This window comes from Antechinus flavipes, chromosome 5 (assembly GCF_016432865.1).
Source record: "Antechinus flavipes isolate AdamAnt ecotype Samford, QLD, Australia chromosome 5, AdamAnt_v2, whole genome shotgun sequence".
NCBI classification, from domain to species: Eukaryota; Metazoa; Chordata; class Mammalia; order Dasyuromorphia; family Dasyuridae; genus Antechinus; species Antechinus flavipes.
In genome coordinates this window covers 192,964,497-192,982,600 of record NC_067402.1, presented here as the reverse complement: position 1 = coordinate 192,982,600, position 18,104 = coordinate 192,964,497, and the positions used below count along the sequence as shown (strand labels likewise).

Genomic DNA, 18,104 nt, shown 5'->3' with positions numbered 1-18,104 from the left:
AGCCCACCATTTCTATTCGTCTATATGTACTTGCTAATCCCTTTTAAATTCCTGGCTATGAGGCAGTTTCTATTTATCTATGCCTGTTGTATGTATACTTTTCTATCCCCAAACTTTTGACTGGCTTATAATAATATTATTTAAATTAGTCACATAGTCAAAAAGTAAAATAATTAGGTACATATATTAATCTCACCTTTAGTAAGTGAGAGAAATGATTATTAATAACTAATGATTTTGGAAGATCTCAATTTCACCTTTTTCTGAAGTTCTCATTTCAAATTCATTCTCTGATAATATAAGGAGACTACATTAATTCTCTCCTTACTATTGGTCAGACGCCACCCAGTTTTACTAAGGACTTAATCTAAGGTGGAGAAGACTATTGTGCTCTACCCAGGTTTAGGTGGGATAAATTATTTGATTAGATTGTACAAAGCTGTACAATTTAAAAGTAAATGACATAAAGTTATATCTTCCCAGCCCTTCATTATATTGGTTCCACCTCTCACTGTAATATTCATTCTTCTCATTAATTATTTTAGCAATCTGAATTGATTGACACTCTCAAGAACATTCAATCTGCAAAGGGCAGATAAACCTTGTGTGTGAGTATGTATGTATATGAAAGAGTACCAAATGATCATTCCACGTATTAATAAAATGCTAGAACTATTAATAAAATTATCAATTACCCCAAAACTATGTCTTTTGAACTCTTTCAACATTACTTAAGAGAAAAGATATTCCCTAACACGATCAATTTTGAAAGCCCGTAGATTTTACATTTTAGTATTTTTCCCTATGGAACATGGCTTCATGTTATTATCTTGTTATCATGTTATTACTGGGACTAAAATGGAATTAAGGCAAAAAAATCTATCTCACCTTTATAGAAGTTTTCTTTTTCATGGAAATAAAGGAGACAATGGAATAAGATGGAGAATATACTTCTACTTCCTGAGAATAGGGATGGAAAAAACAAAGACTTCCCACATGCTGATCTCTTTTATTTTTTCTAGGTCTATTATTTTCTATATATGGTTCTTCATTGTTGACAGTTTCTCTGATCTTTTTTTAGCTCATTTTCTATTGTAGGACAGGAGAATTCTATGTGGGGCGCCTTTATGCTGAGTGGTATTGGCAAGATCGCTGCCTCATAGACCCAGGTCAAGGGCATTGGCCAATATTAAAGACATGCACTGAGGCAATTAATAAAGAGCTATTTATGTACTGGGATTTTAAACAGGTGAGTTGATGGAGTTTTCTAATTCTCTTACTTGGAATTTAGATAAAGAATTAAGTTTTGATATAAAAGGAAATGGGACATCATTTCCCATTTTGGGGCAGGAGAATGACATAGTAAAAGGTGTATCTTAGAAATATGATTCAGGAGTGGTCATTGGGTCATGGTATCAATGATGTAGAACTTAAGAGGATCTCAGAGGCCATCTACACCTCTTTTTGATGATAAGAAAATTGAGGCTCAATAAGGAGGTGATTTAACAAACACCAAATAAAATAGCCATTTCCAGGCATGTAATAGAACAGAAAAAGAGAATTGTATTAGCAAAATATCTGTTTAGTATTTCTTTTTATTTCTATTTGTTTGTGAAGTTGTTATGTCTCAGTTTGTTGCAAGTTTTGTGAAGGTTCCTGAATAGCGGAGAAATATATAAATGCTCCTTTCTGTTTCCATTCTTTTAATTGCCAGAGATTTATCATCTCTAATTTTTCTAAAGATCTTTAGGTCCTTCTTCTTTTGTTTTTCTTTCTGTTACAAGTGTTTATGACTAATTTATTTCTTCATTGTATTCAGTGGGTTTTTTCTGTTTATTAGTATTTCCAACTTTGGTTTCTCGATTAGGGTCTTATACTTGGGACAGATTCTCTTCTGGATAATATGAGTCATCCCTGCTTGATCCTAAATTGAATGTATAAAACTACTCCTTGCTTTCTTTTCAGAAAGCTTAGAGCCTTGAACCCAGATTTACCCATTTGCCCAGAAGGGACTTCAGTGGCCAATCGTAATCAATACTGGGCTCTCAAAAAGTCCTCCAGCTTCTGCTTGAAGACCTTCAAGGACAAGGAACTCACTACTTCTTAAGACATCCAGCTCTGGTTGTTGGGAAATTTTTTTCCCAACGTCATGACTACATTTGCCTTTTTGCTGTTTCAGCCAGTTGCTTTGAATTCTTCTCTTTGGGGACAAACTGAGCAAGTGTAAGACATTTCCCACATTACAACCTTTCAAATACTTAAAAGGGCTATCATGCCTCCCTGAGTCTTTTCTTCTCCAGGATAAACAGTTCCTTCAGCTGCTTCTTAGGGGGTATAGACCCAAAATCCTTTGCATACTGCCTTCTTCTGAATAGTCTAATGGGATATGAGGTAAATACTCTCCTGAAGTAGAGAGATCTACTGGCAGAGAGAGATCTAGGCCACCTAGATGGTGCAAGGGGTAGAGTGGTAAGCCTGGAGTCAAGATGACCTCAGATACTTGCTAGATTTGTGATGCTAAGCAAGTCACTTAGCCTTATTTGCCTCAGTTTCCTCATCTGTAAAATGAGCTGGTAAAAGAAACACACTCCACTATTGTCTGCCAAGAAAGCTCTAAATGGGGTTCCAAAGAGTTGGACAACAACACCACCCATTCTTTATGCTACTAATGCCTTGCATGAAGCTGATGCTCTTCAGCCATGTTAGGGATCAGTTGTCTAACTAGACAATTTCTGGACTGACTGATTAAGTCAAGTGAGCCATTTCCCTCAGCATCCCCTCCCATTTGCTCCAGGTATAAAAGAATTGATACTTTTAATTATGGATAGGGGATTATACATCAGTGTCAGAGTCAGAATCAGAGAGAAGCCTTATTCTCTTTAAGAAAGACTGATATCTTTTCAGCAATTTTAGATCCATTTCCCTAGTGCAACAATCAAATTTTTTTGATAATTCACCACCATTAGTAAAATAATTTTTGAGCCTCTATCCCAAATATGTTTGTATACTATATATGTGTACATATATAAGTTGTATACATGTACTACAGTATCAGTATGTTTTGTACAGAATAAAACAAATACAAAAATAAAAATTAAAAAGAATGAGATAAAGACATAAACAATATCTTAATTTTTTAATTTAAATGGTAAAAAAAATTGACTCGCTAAATATCTTAAACAGTTTTTTCAGTGAGAACAGTATGATTCAATATGCTTCATTTTAAAAGAAATATCCTAGGGATAATAGAATAGTCTATACATAGGATACATATTGAATTGTCTCTAGTTTCAACTTAGCAAGTTTTCAGTTGAAATCCATTCTTTATTTAATTGATTCTATTTAATGAATGGTATCACAATTTAATTTACTGTTCATATTTGGATATTTTAGTCTTGTTTTCAAATGAATATGAAAAACATAACAGAGGATAGAAAGGGAAGTAAAGCATAATAAAGCAGGAAAAATTGTTTGAGTGTAGGTTGGTAAAGGACTTTAAATGTGAAATAGAAAAATTTATATTGTATCTTAGAGGCAATAGGAACCACTAGATTTTTATTCATTATGACCATGATATAGTCAGGCTTGTCTTTTAGGTGTCCTTTAGTACCTTTAGAAGAATGAGAGTAGGGAAAAATGAAGCAGGGAGACCAGTTAGAAGGTTATTGCAATAGATCAAGAGGGAGATAATGAGAACCTGAACTGTGTTGTTGTCTGTGTGAGTACAGAGAAGACAGAAATATTGTAGAGATGGAAAGGTTCAAGATTTGTCAACTGCTTGGACATGTAAGGTGAATAAAAGTTAGGGAATTGAATGAGATACTGGGGTTGTAAACCCAGGTGACTGATATCCTAGTGGTATCATTAGAACTAAATAAGATCTGGAAGAGTCGGAGGAAAACTTAATTAAAATGTGATCCAGATACTGGTCATAATATATCCATCTCTGCTTCTTCTGTTAGATTCACTCTGCCCCACCCAAAATGAAAAGAGATGGAGTGAGATTCTTGTTCATCAGTCACTGACTTAGGAGTACAAAGGGCTCCTTTGGGGGACGTGATTTGGGAAGTGAGTAGGGTTAGGGTAACACATTTTCCCAATAATACAGCTGTTATCTGTTGTTGGATTATAACCAGTGATATAAAAAAACAAAGCATTAGGTGCTGTAAAGCTGTGGTGGGGTGGAAGAATGCTGGGTGATGAGGGAGGAAGGTACATGTGAATGATTGCTTCTGGGAGAGTGCTATGCAACCCATCTTCCCTCCCTCCAACTGGTTCTTAACAGATTCTTTGAGATCATACTACTTCCCTCCAGAGTCTCAGTCCCCCACTTTGAAGACATAGCTTATGATCCCTTTACCACCAATGTATTTTACAACCTCGTTCAATATCCTTAATTTTAATCTGATGTTGAGAACTTTGGTAATTTGGGCATCTTCTTTAAACTTGCAGCAGAAGAAACCAGAGGAGAGTAGTATAGATAGGGATATGGAAAAAGTGGGTTAATAGGGCAATTCAGTCCTACTGTCTCCTCTTTTCCCATCAAGGGGGCAGCTGTCATCAATCGGACCACCAAGAGGTGCCTGGAGATCAAGAACCAGTCAAGTTTTTATATCCTTGTCCTCCGGGAGTGCACTGGCCAAATATGGACTATCCAACATACTGTCAGAGAAGGGATGATTTCAGGAGCTGTCAGTAGGTACTGAGTCATTCAAGCAACTTGAACCAGGAAGCTGAGATCTGGGAACATTCTTTTTCAATTAGAGACAACTTGCAATTTTCCCTCTACTCAAAGTAGAGAGCACATTGTGATTTATATGTAGTGACAATTTCCCCATATACAAGTAATGGGATAATATCATAAATTCCCTATGATAATATCAAAGAATCATCTAGTTCAATCCTCTCACTTTATAAATAAAGAAATTGAAGCTCAGAGACTAAAAGGAACATGGGAGTGACAGACCAGGATGAGCCTGGGTCCTCTGATGCTAAATTCAACATTTTTTCTGTTACATCACAATGCTAAGAGAAAAAGGGAAGGAGGGAGACACAGAGAGGGAGAGACAGCAGACAGACTGACAGACAGAGGGAAAGAGGGACAGGGAGAAATGAGCTGTGAATGCCTTTACATTCTAAAGAGATATTTCTCTTTAGAAATATCTTTGGACATAGGAAGGACTGGAAGGGTAGGGAAAAAAGAAAAACTGTCACTATTTGTTTCCTTTTCTCCCTACTAAAAACAAAACAAAACAAGTCATACAAACAGCAACATTCCAGGTAGAGATCTGCTAGTAAATGTCTTAACAACTAAATCTCCTAAAAATGTACTCATGATACACGTTTAAGTCTAACATTCATTATTAACATTTTCTTTATCACTTTCCTTAAGTCTAGACAATCAATAAACAATAAATCAAACCATGATTTGTAACATATGTCAATATCAGATGTAAATCTTCACATTGAAAATTTAACAATCAGTTCTCAGTGACCTGAATGAGCTGGCTACAGCACACCACTGGCTAATCTCTCTGAAATAGCATTTTCTGGATGGGTATATATGGGCTTATTGGGGAAAATTTGAGGCTGAGGATATGAGAGAAAGCCAAGAGAGTAAAAAAAAAGGGATAGAAGGCTGGTTTTGTATAACTGTATCCCTATACCTAGTGTTAGATTTGAAAATTAACAAATAATGGTCCAAGCAAGGTCAATTTATTAGTTAAGCTAGCAATAATCAATAAATTTGGTCAAAAGACTCTCCAAATGACCAAAGATCCTGAGGTAGAACTTCCCAGTCTTTATAAAGTTTTGGGAAGTATAGAATTGCATAGGTGAGGGAAACAATGCAGTTGTTTAAATGGTAGACGGGGTGGGGACAACATGATTGTTATATCCAAGATATCATGCTAGCACCCACGTGGGACTAATCACAGTTCTTCTCTGACAATTAAGGAATAGTAATTATTTTATGGAAGCCATCTGTATATTGTAATACTTGCTAGGGGATCAAAACTTCAGACTTGCTATCTCCTTGGAAGAGATGAAAGCTTCTGTAATACCACAAAAACAAGGATTTACTAAAGGTGAGGGGCTTGGGAAGGAAGCTTTTGGAATCAGTCTTCAGAGCACTTTGGTGTTCTGAAATACCAAGCGTCAGCCAGATTACAGTTATTAAGGTATAGAAATACTCAAAGGCAATAGAATATCATAGATATCTCCTTTCTGGTCACAGAATAATCCAGTTCAGTTTCTCACATTAAACTTTCAGGTAATGTTTCTTAACTTCTATTGAAAGAGTTTAGAAGATATAGCTCAGTTATATAGTGAGGTCAGAAAATCTATGTAGTCTGGGAGCAGTTTCCTTTTTTGATGTTTCTTCATATAAAGAATGCAAATTATATTAGCTTTTTTTTTTTATCATTATCTTCTTTCAAGTTCTGCACATCAGGCTCCTTGTGGGACATTCTAAGGGATGGGCTCCTCCTAACCTTCCAAATGATAAGGTCTATGTTTCTTTCTCTCTCCCTCTTTAAATACACACATAAACACACACACACACACACACACACACACACACAAATGGAAAATTTGATATTTCTTCAAAAGGCAAATTATAAATTAACTAAGCTATGGGATCAGGTTCCCATTTTTCCCTGCCTTTTCTCATTGGCAAATAATTCCAAGGATATGGGGAGCAGGTCTGGGAGAGTATGGAGCGGACTGACTCAATCCTTATATCTCATATCTTGAAAGCAATGTCTCAGAGTCAGTAAAAGGAATGTCTTTGTTTAAATTTGAATCTATGTGTTGTTTCCCCATTTGCTGTAGTTTTCGATTTAGAATGTAAAGTCACATTCTCAGTCAATGAGGATGAGCCAGTGGGGAAGGTCAATATTGCATAAGGGAAATTATATAGTGCCCCTTCTGTCTGTGCTCAGAGCCCTCACTTTCACCTTTCCAAATGGTGAGAGTGATTGCCCACTTTTTATGAGAATCAAATAAACTTTCTCCTTGTACCTTGAGAGATCTCTGAGATTTATTAGGTGAGTTGAATACCAGACATATATATGTGTGCATGTATAATTTAAATTTTAAATAGAAAAAGAAAAAAATCATTGATATGTGCATAGCAGAACATAAGAAAAAATTCAAAATATAAAATAATAAATTTTCATTTCAAGAAAGCCTATATAATAAATGCTATGCATTGTGTTCAGAGCTATCCATCTTTTCTTTTTTTTTTCTTGTAGGTTTTCTTTTGTTCTCTGTTGTGTATTTTTTACTTTATTCTTTTTTCTCCTTTCTTCCCCAACAAAAAAAGCTACAATTAAACATTTGATATATTTATATATACATACACACACACATATATAATTGTTTCCTCTTTAACCCATTCTGGATAAGAATAGGATTCCAGAACAGCTCTTCTCCCCCAAATTCCTGTGTATCAGTTCTTCCTCTTCTATATAACATGATATATACATATATATATAAATTTACATAACATTTATATAACACAATTACTCTTTTTATCTTTTCTTACATGGTTTTACTTTTAACAATCACATTATATTCCCTCCTACCACATAATATTGTTTTTCTTGGATTGTTGTTATTTTTTTTTGTTTTACTTCAATGTCTCTCATTTAATATTTAAAGTCTTTTTTTGTTTTTTTAGTTCTTCTGTGGGTTTTTTGGGCAGGTGACCATTTAGCATTACTCTTTGGGGCAGAAGAAGCATTTTTTACTTCTATATCCTCTTCTGAAGATGGACCCTGGTCTTCCCTATTTCTATAGTGACTTTATAATGTTGGATTCTTTCTTTTTTGACTTTTTTTTAACTTACAGCAGATACCCTCTAGTCCTGGGGTATGTGGTATGGTATCTCTGGTCTCGGGTCTTCCTTTAGTTTTCTCTTCTAGTCTGACACTCAAAACCAAGAAATCTACCCTCCTGTGAGTGACCCCAGACAACAGCATCTCTGCCCCACTACTTCTGCATTCACCAGGTGTATACTGGTTCCTTTTCACCCAGGATTAGGTCTCAGCTAGCACAGCTGGGCCTGGCATTCTTCAGGCACAGGTTCTTTCAATCTTCCCCAACTCAAATGCCAGACTCCCCACATTGTCTGAGAGATGAAAATTCCTATAACTTGGCCCACATACCTCCCAACCCAGCTAGCCCAAGGCTGTCCACTTGTTTATTTTTGCAGAACAAGCCCAGAGTTGTTTACTCTTCACGCACACCAATCTCCTTCCTGGCATCTTTCTTTGAATCTTCTCTGGTTGTCCTAGGAGGATCATTGTTCTGTCCCAATTCTTGTTTGATTTACCTCTCCCCCTAGTGCTGTTTTTTCTTATTTGTAGGGAAAACTTGAGAGCCTGGAATTTTCTGACCTACTCCACTGGAAAAAGCAAAATATCTTACCAAGAACTTCACTGACTCATTGATGAATGCAGGAAAGTTTTTATTTTATATTCTTGCAAAAATGGGTGTCCCCTAATTCTGTAGAATGGGAACATATCTACAGAGACCAGGTCAAGCTTTTTTATAGGATTTAGTTTGTTAGCTCTCTTTCTAACTTCAAGATCCTGCAGGATTCTTTCCAGGTTACACTCCTTTTTCCTTATAAGGTGAGTAATATCCAATTTCTGGGATTTGATATTGCCTAAGAAAAGTACTAGTTCATAAAATGGAAGAGGATTACATACATATAGGTACATAAATACACAGATATGATCATCTGCACAAAGTCACTCAAACCCCATCAATGAATTAACAAGTAGATTTTGGAAATTTTAGGGTACAATGTCCACCCAACTGGATATTGTGGGGAATATAAAAGATTTAAATGACAGTATGATTGTCCTTGTCCTTAAGGAAGATTGACTGAAAGTTTAGGTAGGCAAAGAAAAGTAATCAAGGCAGAATAATTAAGATCTAAATGCTATAACCCTGAATATAGAGACAGTATTATGAACTGAAATGAGTACTAGATTTATAATCAGATCTGGATTTAATTCTTTCCTCCTACACTTTCAAGTCATGTAATTTTATACATGGGGGCATCTAGGTGGATAGAACCTCTAGTCAGGAAGACCTGAATTCACATCTGGTCTCGGACACTTTAAAGTTGTGTGACCTTGGGTAAGTCACTTAATTCTGTCTGCCTTAATACTGTCAAAGGAGCTGGAGAAGAAAATAGCAAACCACTCCAGTATCTTTGCCAAGAAAAGCCCAATTAGGGTCACAGAGAGTTGGCCCCAGCTAAATAATGACTGAACAAAAATACCTATTTTCCATCCCAGTAATGTTTAGTATGAAGCTGATGCCCTTCAACTATATTGGGGATTAATTTGTCTTTACTAGGTGATTTTTGGGTCAATTGACTAACTTCTGGTGACCCCTCACCCTCAGCAACCTATCCCACTTGCTCTAGATATAAAAGAATTGATACTTTTGGGAGCAGCTAGGTAGTGCAGTATATACAAAGCCAGATCTGGATTTAGGAAGGCTCATCTTCCTGAGTTCAAACTCAGCCTCAGACACTTGCTAGCTATCTGACTCTGGGCAGGTCATTTAGCCCAGTTTGCCTCAGTTTCCTCATTTGTAAAAAATGAGCTGGAGAAGGAAATAGCAAACCACCCAGTATCTTTGCCAAGAAAATCCCAAATGATGCCACAAAAAGTTGGAAATAACTGAAAAACAACTGAACAACAAAACTTTACATATGTCATTTAAACCTTTGTGGTTTAATATCATGATGTATAAAACAGGGATAAAAACCACATATACTACCTATTTCATAGATTTCTTGTGAGACTCAACTGAGATGAGATACATAAACTATAAAGCTCTCTATAAATACCACACTGTACTTCTTTGAATTTGTCCATAATGCTCCCCTCATAACATACTTTTTTCTCTCCTTTTTAATTTCCTTTTTATTGGTTGTTTTCCTCATTAGATTGTAAGCTCCTTTAGGACAGAATCTGTCTTTCCATGCTATTTTCAGCTATTTATATCCTCAGAACTTAGCAGCATGCCTGGCACACATTAGGTGCTTTAAAATGTTTGTGGACTCATTGACTGACAAAAATTTGTATTTCCTATTGTGCTGGCTCCTGCCCCAACTTCAGACCTCCCACTAAGGGTTCAAAGTGACTGTTATCAAACCCTTGATCAATTCTCCTATACTGAAGCAAGGACTACTGGCAGTAACTACTATCAAGTTCCCACTTCCTGCTCTTTCTATATTTCAGTGTCTCTAGTAGCTACAGAGTTGAAAGAAATTTGGAAACTACAGCAAATAGGGTAGTCCCAGCGTGTGTTGAACCTGTTCCCTAATGTTTAAATTTACACCTTGGAAATCAGCAATAATTCTTGATTTATTGTTTTATTCATTGTCTAGACTTAAAGTGATAAAGTGAAGAAAAAGTTGATACTGATTTCAAGTGTGTTGTACTTACTTTTGGGGTGGGTGTGTAGATGGTGGCAAGGAAGTTGGTTATTAAACATTTACCAGAATACCATTGAGCAGTTTTATTTTAACCAACTGTAGCAGAGTTACTTCTGTCACAGTCTGAAAATAAATGACCAAATTGCCACAGAGGTTATACAACCGTTAATGATTCTGAAAATGTGAAAGAGCTTACAGAAGTAAGACCCCAACTACTAGCTCTGACAAATGAAATAACTGACCAAAGAACAACAACTGTACAGTCACGGTTAACTCTGAAAATAAAAATAAAACCAAAGAGCAAACTGGTTATAAGCAAATACCTTTCTTTATTTCAGTGAAGGAAGGAAACTGGACACAGGTACCAGGTCTGTCCTAGTACCAAGGAGACGTCCTGTAATGGGGCTATGCCTCGATGCATACAGTAATAAGAGAAACACACAGTGAGTTACAGCCATGACAATGAGGAGATAACAGCAACAGACAAGTTAGATTCATGGCAGGGCTTCATGACCAAATCATGGTCCTGCAGGAGCTTGTCCAAGCTCAAAAGCCACCTAGGCCTGGTGTAAAACAATTCTGTGATTCTGCTGTAGCAGAATTAATTCAGACAGTGAGGGCAAAGGATTGTTGTTATGCCAAAGCCAGGACACAGCTTGCTTGCTGGGTCTGAAAAACATGGTGTCTCCTAATAATAATAAAAAGTGAATGGTGATCTTCACATGGGGATCCTGAACTCCTAAGAAGTGATTGAACCAAAAGTCTCCAACTAAGTGAAGATTACACAGATGGGGGGGGAAAGTCGGTGGAAAAAATTAAGAAAATAAATAAGCAAGGAAAACTTCTCATATCAGAATGAAATGATTCAGTCAGTTAATGGGCTCTCAGGGTCAGACTCCAGAAAAGAGAAGGGTTCTGCAATGGCCATAGATAGAATATCTGAAAAGAAAAAGAGATAAGAGTAGGGAAAAAGAAAGAGAAACTTAAACTATTTCTTGAAATTCATTCACCATAGAAGAAAATGAAACACTGAAGCTGGGGATAGAATGAATAGAGATTTCATGAATTTCATTCTTCACTGTACAAATAAAGAATAGGAAAAAAGTAGGGTATTGGAAATACATACAATAAGGTAAATAGGACTGGACTGTGAAGGGAAAGGAGGACAGAGGTTTAAATAAAACATATAATATATATGGAGGGCTCATTATAAAAGAAAGAAAAAGATAAGGGGAAAAACAATAATTTTGGTTTTGGTATGATAATTGTTCCAAGCAATAAAACAACTAGCAAATGCTGATTTCTTTCCCCTTTTTGTCTCCTTTTTCTTTTCTTCTAAATTGTATAGGTGGAGAAAAGACAGAAGAAATGTGACACTTTGATGAAAGAAAGATAAATGACAATCATTGTGCTTGTAAAATGGAAAAAGAAAAATGAAACAGAAGAAAGATTCCAAGTATTTGTTGTTTATGTAAAATATTCTTAAACTTTAACGAATTACATAAGTTAAAATAAGAAGTTCTAATAGGATTTAATTTGCTTCAAATGAATCTTTAAAAGCAAGATTGGCAACCATGAATACAAGAGAATGCAATAATAAAAATAAATATGGTTAAGAGAAACAATTAGGGACACCATTTTATTCTTAAAGGTACCACAGATTAATGAAATAAATAAAAAATGAAAAAAATAAATATATGCCTAATTGCATGGAAGCTAAGTACTTAAAAACTAAACAAAGATAAGAAGATATAGACAGTAAAATATTGTTGGAGACTTTCAGACTTAAATGAATCATAATAGAAAAAAATAGTTTAAGGATTTGAAGAGAATATTTCTTAAAATATCCATGATAGACTTTTGTGGAAGGTGGAATGGGAATTATAGAGATTTTTTTTTTTAGCATTGATTTTATAAAAAAAATTTATAAATTATATAAATATATTTTGTTGAAATTATAATAATATGATACATGTTATTTGGGAGGTAGTTTGGCAATGAGAGACAAATGAAAAGTCAATCTAGACAGAGAACACTGATTTAATTTGTCATGTTCAGCTGCTATGCAGGTACATGAGAATTGTAAAGGACCATGGAGAACTGTTTTCTTAGCGCACAGTCTAATTTAGTTCTTCTAACACTCACTGTCCAATTCAGCTCAAATCCTTAAGTGTCTGCAGATATCAAAATGGAAAAAATCTCTGCTTGTAAGGAAGGAAGGAAACAAGCTTTTATTAAAGATTAGTGGATTTTTAATAGGCCAGGCACCACAACAAGCACTTTACAAACTTTATCTCATCCAATTCTCACAATAACTCTGGGAGAGAGATGCTATTATTATCCCCATTTTATAGTTGAGAAAACAGAGGTAGGTAGAGGTAAAGTGATTTGTCCATGGCCACAGAGCTAGTAAGTGTTTGAAGTGGATTTGAACTTAGCATTTCCAGACACCAGGCCTTGGACCACTTACCACCTCCTTGGTGCTTTCAAGGATTACATTTCAATGTAGAGCTGGGACAAGCCTGACTAAAATTAGAACTGCTCTGAAGGAGCCATGAACTAATCTCAAGTGAGTTCCCAAAAAGCAATCCTTGTGCCTGTTAAATGGAATATCTGGAACTACATTTTTTGGTACTCTCGTCTGCCTTTCCCTATCTATCCCTTAAGGAGCCTAGTGCCCTGCCTTCAAACATTCATTCTCTCAGTAAACCAGTTATTTAGATCATCAGGATTTTCCTACTGCTTCTTGAGGTCCTGCTTTTAGCTATTCCTGGAGCCCTCAGGTTCCTTTGGAAGGCCTTCTAGGGTCACACCACATTCCCCACCAGGACACATGGGCAGTAGTCATTGGACTCCTGCTCCTTCAGCTCTAATTCACTCTTTGCAGAAAGATGTTTGAGAGATCAGTCAGAGGCCCCACTATTACATGGGAGTGGGGGGGACACATGAGAAGAGAAAGCCAGCCTATATAATGCTACATGGGGACATGCTGTGAGTGCTTCAGAAGCTTCACGTAGTCTTTGCTCCAAGCTTTAAGACCCTTCTGAGCAGTTCTTCTAATTCAAGGAATAGCATACAAGCCCAGATTTCTGGAGAAGTGGGAGCAAGAGGGCAGAAGATCTTACTTCCCCTTCCTAGTATTGGTTCTAGTATTGGGGAAGCTGAAAAGACCCCAAGATAGGGTAAAGCCCTTGCCTTCTCCTGCTCAGGGCAGCGCACTGGAAGAGTCCCAGAGTCTGTGGGCTATGACATCCCACCCCATGGCTAAGCTTATCATTCTATAAAGCCCTTCTCTGAAAGGGCTTAGCACAGTGCTTGGCACATAGTAGTAGATGCTTAACAAATGCTGTTCTCCATCTTGCTTATTGAACGATTAAGCACCATCTGTGGAGGAGGGACCTTGTAAATGATATTCATTCACTTTGTCCAGGATATGGGTTAAGTGGAAGGTATGAAAGAGAGGGATTTTAAAATGTGTCTAATGAAAAATAAATTTGAAGTATGTACAAATGGAAAATAATTAAAATATATATATTATTCCAATTACATGTAAAAACAATTTTTAACATTTGTTTTTAAAATTTTGAATTCTAAATTCTCTCACTCCTTGAGAAAGTAATTTTATATAGATATACATATGTAATCATGCAAAATATTTCCATATTAGTTACATTGTAAAAGAAAACATAGACCAAACAACCAAAAAAAAAACAAGAAAAATGAAGGCAGTACAAAAGTATGCTTTGATCTGCATTACTACTCCATCAGTATTTTCTCTATAGGTGGAAAATATTTTACAACTTATATCCTTTGGCATTGTCTTACATTATTATTTTGCTGAGAATAGTTAAGTCTTTCATATTTGATCATCATATAATACTGCTATTGTTGTATACGATGTTTTTCTGCTTCTGCCCTCTTCATTTTGTATCAATTCATGAGTCTTTCCAGATTTTTCTGAAAGCATTCTTTTCGTCATTTCCTATTGCACAATAGCATTCTATCACAATCACATATTACAACTTTTCTAGTCATTCCCCAGTTGATGGGCATAAGCTAAATTGCAATTCTTTGTTACAAAAAGAGCTACTATAAATATTTTTGTACATATAGGACCTTTTTCTTTTTTTAAATCTCTTTGGGATACAGACTTAGTACAATTTTATAATACCTTGAATAGTTGCTCTCTAGAATAGTTGGATCAATTGACAATTTTAACAACAGTGTATTCATGTCCCATTTCCCCCAAATCCCCTCCAACATTTGTCATTTTCATTTTTTGTCATATTAGACAATCTAATAGGTATGAGGTACTTCAGAGTTGTTTCAATTTGCATTTTACTCAGAGAGTAATTTTAAGAGGTACAGAGTATTGACAATCCAGGTGATCTGCTCTGTAGAAAGTGACACTGAACTGTTCTGAGTTCTGTTCTGAATTCTGAGAGATTATAATGAAGAATGAGTTTATTCTAGTCATAGTCTAGTCACAAGTATGAGAAGTTGAACGTTTTATAAAAAGAAATGGATAGTTTAGCTGTAACAGAGTATAGGAAATATAAGAAAAAGTCTTATTGGAGGATCTTAAATATTACACTTAGGATTTTATATTTCATCCTAGAGTCGAGATCAAATCACTGAAGTTGACACAGGTGTGAAACTGGGTTTCAGGAATATTATCTTGGCTGCTGTGTAGATAATGAATTGTAGAAGGGAGAAAATAGAGGCAATAAGACATGCAGGTGATGTCATAGAGAAGGCTTAAGAGTCAAGGGCTACTCTAAGATTTTAAACTTAGGTGACTAGAAGGATAGCAGTATTCTCAATAGAATTAGGGGAGTCTAGAGCAGGGTGGGTTTGGGAGGAAACTATAATGTGTACTATTTTGAACAGGTTGAATTTGAGATGTCCAAGAGACATCCGAGTAGAAATGCTCAACAAGTGGATGACTGGGAGAGTGGAATTGGATTGAAGTAATGGAGGATAGATCCTAAACGACCTATTCAGTAATGAAATAGGAGATAGGCTAGATGTCTTTTAAAAATTTTCTTTAAGCAATATAAATTTGGAGATATACATATATCTCTATGTATATCTCTAATTTAATTCTTCTAACACTCACTGTCCAATTCAGCTCAAATCCTTAAGTGTAACTGATTTGGAGATAGATCTTATGAGGCATTGTATATCAGACTGAGAAGCCTAATAGGCTTGCTCTGTAAGCCCTGAAAAACAGGACTTGGAGGAAGAGATAGTTGGCCATCTCTCTGGATTCCTATTCCTACTATTCTTATATAGTCATGGTACTGGTTAGATAAATAATGGACTATATGCCTTTTAAAAATTTCCTTAGTATAACAATAGCCATTATTGTTAATAATGATAATACAGTCATCCTTTAAAGGTATCCCCCTCAACTCCCAATCTTCAATATCATTTTCAAAGCTTTATTAATTCTATAATGGGCTATCCCCTATCACCCACCAGACTCCTGCTACTGAAGGAACTCATCTTAATAGAGGACTTTAAAAACTTTTAGGCATATACAATTTTTAGGAACTTGGAAAGGGCAGAGAGAAGAGGGCCACAGACATAATAAAGGGGTTAGATAATATGATTCATGAGGAAATAATAAAGTAAGTCAGATCATTTGATTTGAGACAGAGATGGCTGAGATAGCATTTTTATCAGATTTGCAGATGGCATATAGCTGGGAAGGATAGATAACACTCTGGATGATAGAATATATCTTGACAGGTTAGAAAGGTGCCCAGTGTTTATACCCCAAAGAGATACTAAAGAAGGGAAAGGGACCTGTATGTGCCAAAATGTTTGTGGCAGCCCTGTTTGTAATGGCTAGAAGCTGGAAAATGAATGGATGCCCATCAATTGGAGAATGGTTGAGTAAATTGTGGTATATGAATGTTATGGAATATTATTGTTCTGTAAGAAATGACCAGCAGGATGAATACAGAGAGGACTGGCGAGACTTACATGAACTGATGCTAAGTGAAATGAGCAGAACCAGGAGATCATTATATACCTCAACAACGATACTGTTTGAGGATGTATTCTGATGGAAGTGGATCTCTTCGATAAAGAGAGCTAATTCAGTTTCAATTGATCAAGGATGGACAGAAGCAGCTACACTCAAAGAAAGAACACTGGAAAATGAATATAAACTGCTTGCATTTCTGTTTTTCTTCTCGGGTTATTTATACCTTCTGAATTCAATTCTCCCTGTGCAACAAGAGAACTGTTTGGTTCTGCACACATATATTGTATCTAGGATATACTATAACCTATTTAACATGTAAAGGACTGCTTGCCATCTAGGGGAGAGGGTGGAGGGAGAGAGGGGAAAAATCGGAACAGAAGTGAGTGCAAGGGATAATTGTGTAAAAAATTATCCTGGCATGGATTCTGTCAATAAAAAGTTATTATAAAAAAAAAAAAAGAATAATGGTGCCTGATGTGAAACATATAGAGGAAAATGTGAAGAACTGTACTTGGATTCCAAGGATCATTCGTTTGTACAGCACAAGGAAGATGAGAATTAGCCAATCAACAAATATTTTCTAAGCATCTACTACTATGTGTTGAACACTTTGCTAAGTTCTGGAGTTACTAGAATAAAAACTGAAACCATCAACAATGCTAGATATTATCAGAAATCAATTTACATGACAAAAAAGGAACTTAGGAATTCTAACAGACTTCAAGCTTGATACTTGCTCCTTGAGTGAGGCTCTGAAGTATAGGCAATTTCTGAGAATGGAACAAATACCTAATATGATCTTGGGCTAAATTAAATAATTCAGTAATAATCTCAGTTGTACCTTACCTTGATCATGGAACATCAGCAATACTGTACTCAATTCTGAATTAGTCAACAAATATTTATTAAGCACTGACTATGATCCAGGCATTGTTATAACTGCTGGGATTACAAAGAAAAGCCAAAATTAGACCTTGCCCTTAAAGAATTTACAATTTAATAGAGTCATCATGCAAATGATTATATAAAAATAAGATCTAATTAGGGTAAAAAACTGGAGGTAATCTTAGGGGCCCACAAACATTAAATGGACTGGGGAAAGGCTTCATGTAAGGATGGGATTTTAGCTGAAACTAGAAAGCCAGGGAAGCCAGGAGAAAGAAATGAGGAAGGAGAAATTCCATGGCAAAGCACAATCAATGAAAATGTCTGGAGTCAGGGATATAGAGTGTATTGTATAAGGAACAGTAAAAAGCCTAGTGTTCCTGGATCTCAGAGTGTCATATCTTAGGGCTGGTCATTGACAAACTGGAAGACTTCCAGAGGATGGCGTGTATATTTATATGAGGTTTAGAAACCATACCATACTAGAATTAACTGAAAGAAGTGAGTATGTTTGTTCTAGAGAATAAAAAACTTAAAGGATTACATGATAACTATCTTGAAGCATCTTAATGATGTGGAAGGCAGATATATTGCTTGACCTTAGAAGGCAGAACTAGACCAAAGAACGGTTATTTTTAAAAACGTATTTTGGCGCCATATAAAGAAAAATGTTAACAACTAGAGCTTTTTAAAAATAAAATGCCCTAAGTTAGAATATGATGATCTCTCAATTACTCAAGTCTTGAGAGGGGGACTGGATGA

General features: G+C 35.8%; 1 protein-coding gene across 1 annotated transcript in view; it reads left to right on the top strand.

The window, feature by feature from the left end:
- LOC127539320 (probable polypeptide N-acetylgalactosaminyltransferase 8) overlaps window positions 1-17,167 on the top strand; it is a 48,946-nt gene extending 31,779 nt beyond the window's left edge. The window contains exons 10-13 of the mRNA XM_051963471.1: window positions 1,082-1,249; window positions 4,548-4,699; window positions 8,370-8,636; window positions 11,811-17,167. Of these exons, the coding sequence (XP_051819431.1) occupies window positions 1,082-1,249; window positions 4,548-4,699; window positions 8,370-8,445 (396 nt within the window). The 3' untranslated portion in view covers window positions 8,446-8,636; window positions 11,811-17,167. The remainder of the gene's footprint in view (window positions 1-1,081; window positions 1,250-4,547; window positions 4,700-8,369; window positions 8,637-11,810) is intronic.
- The last annotated feature ends 937 nt before the right edge of the window (window positions 17,168-18,104 follow it).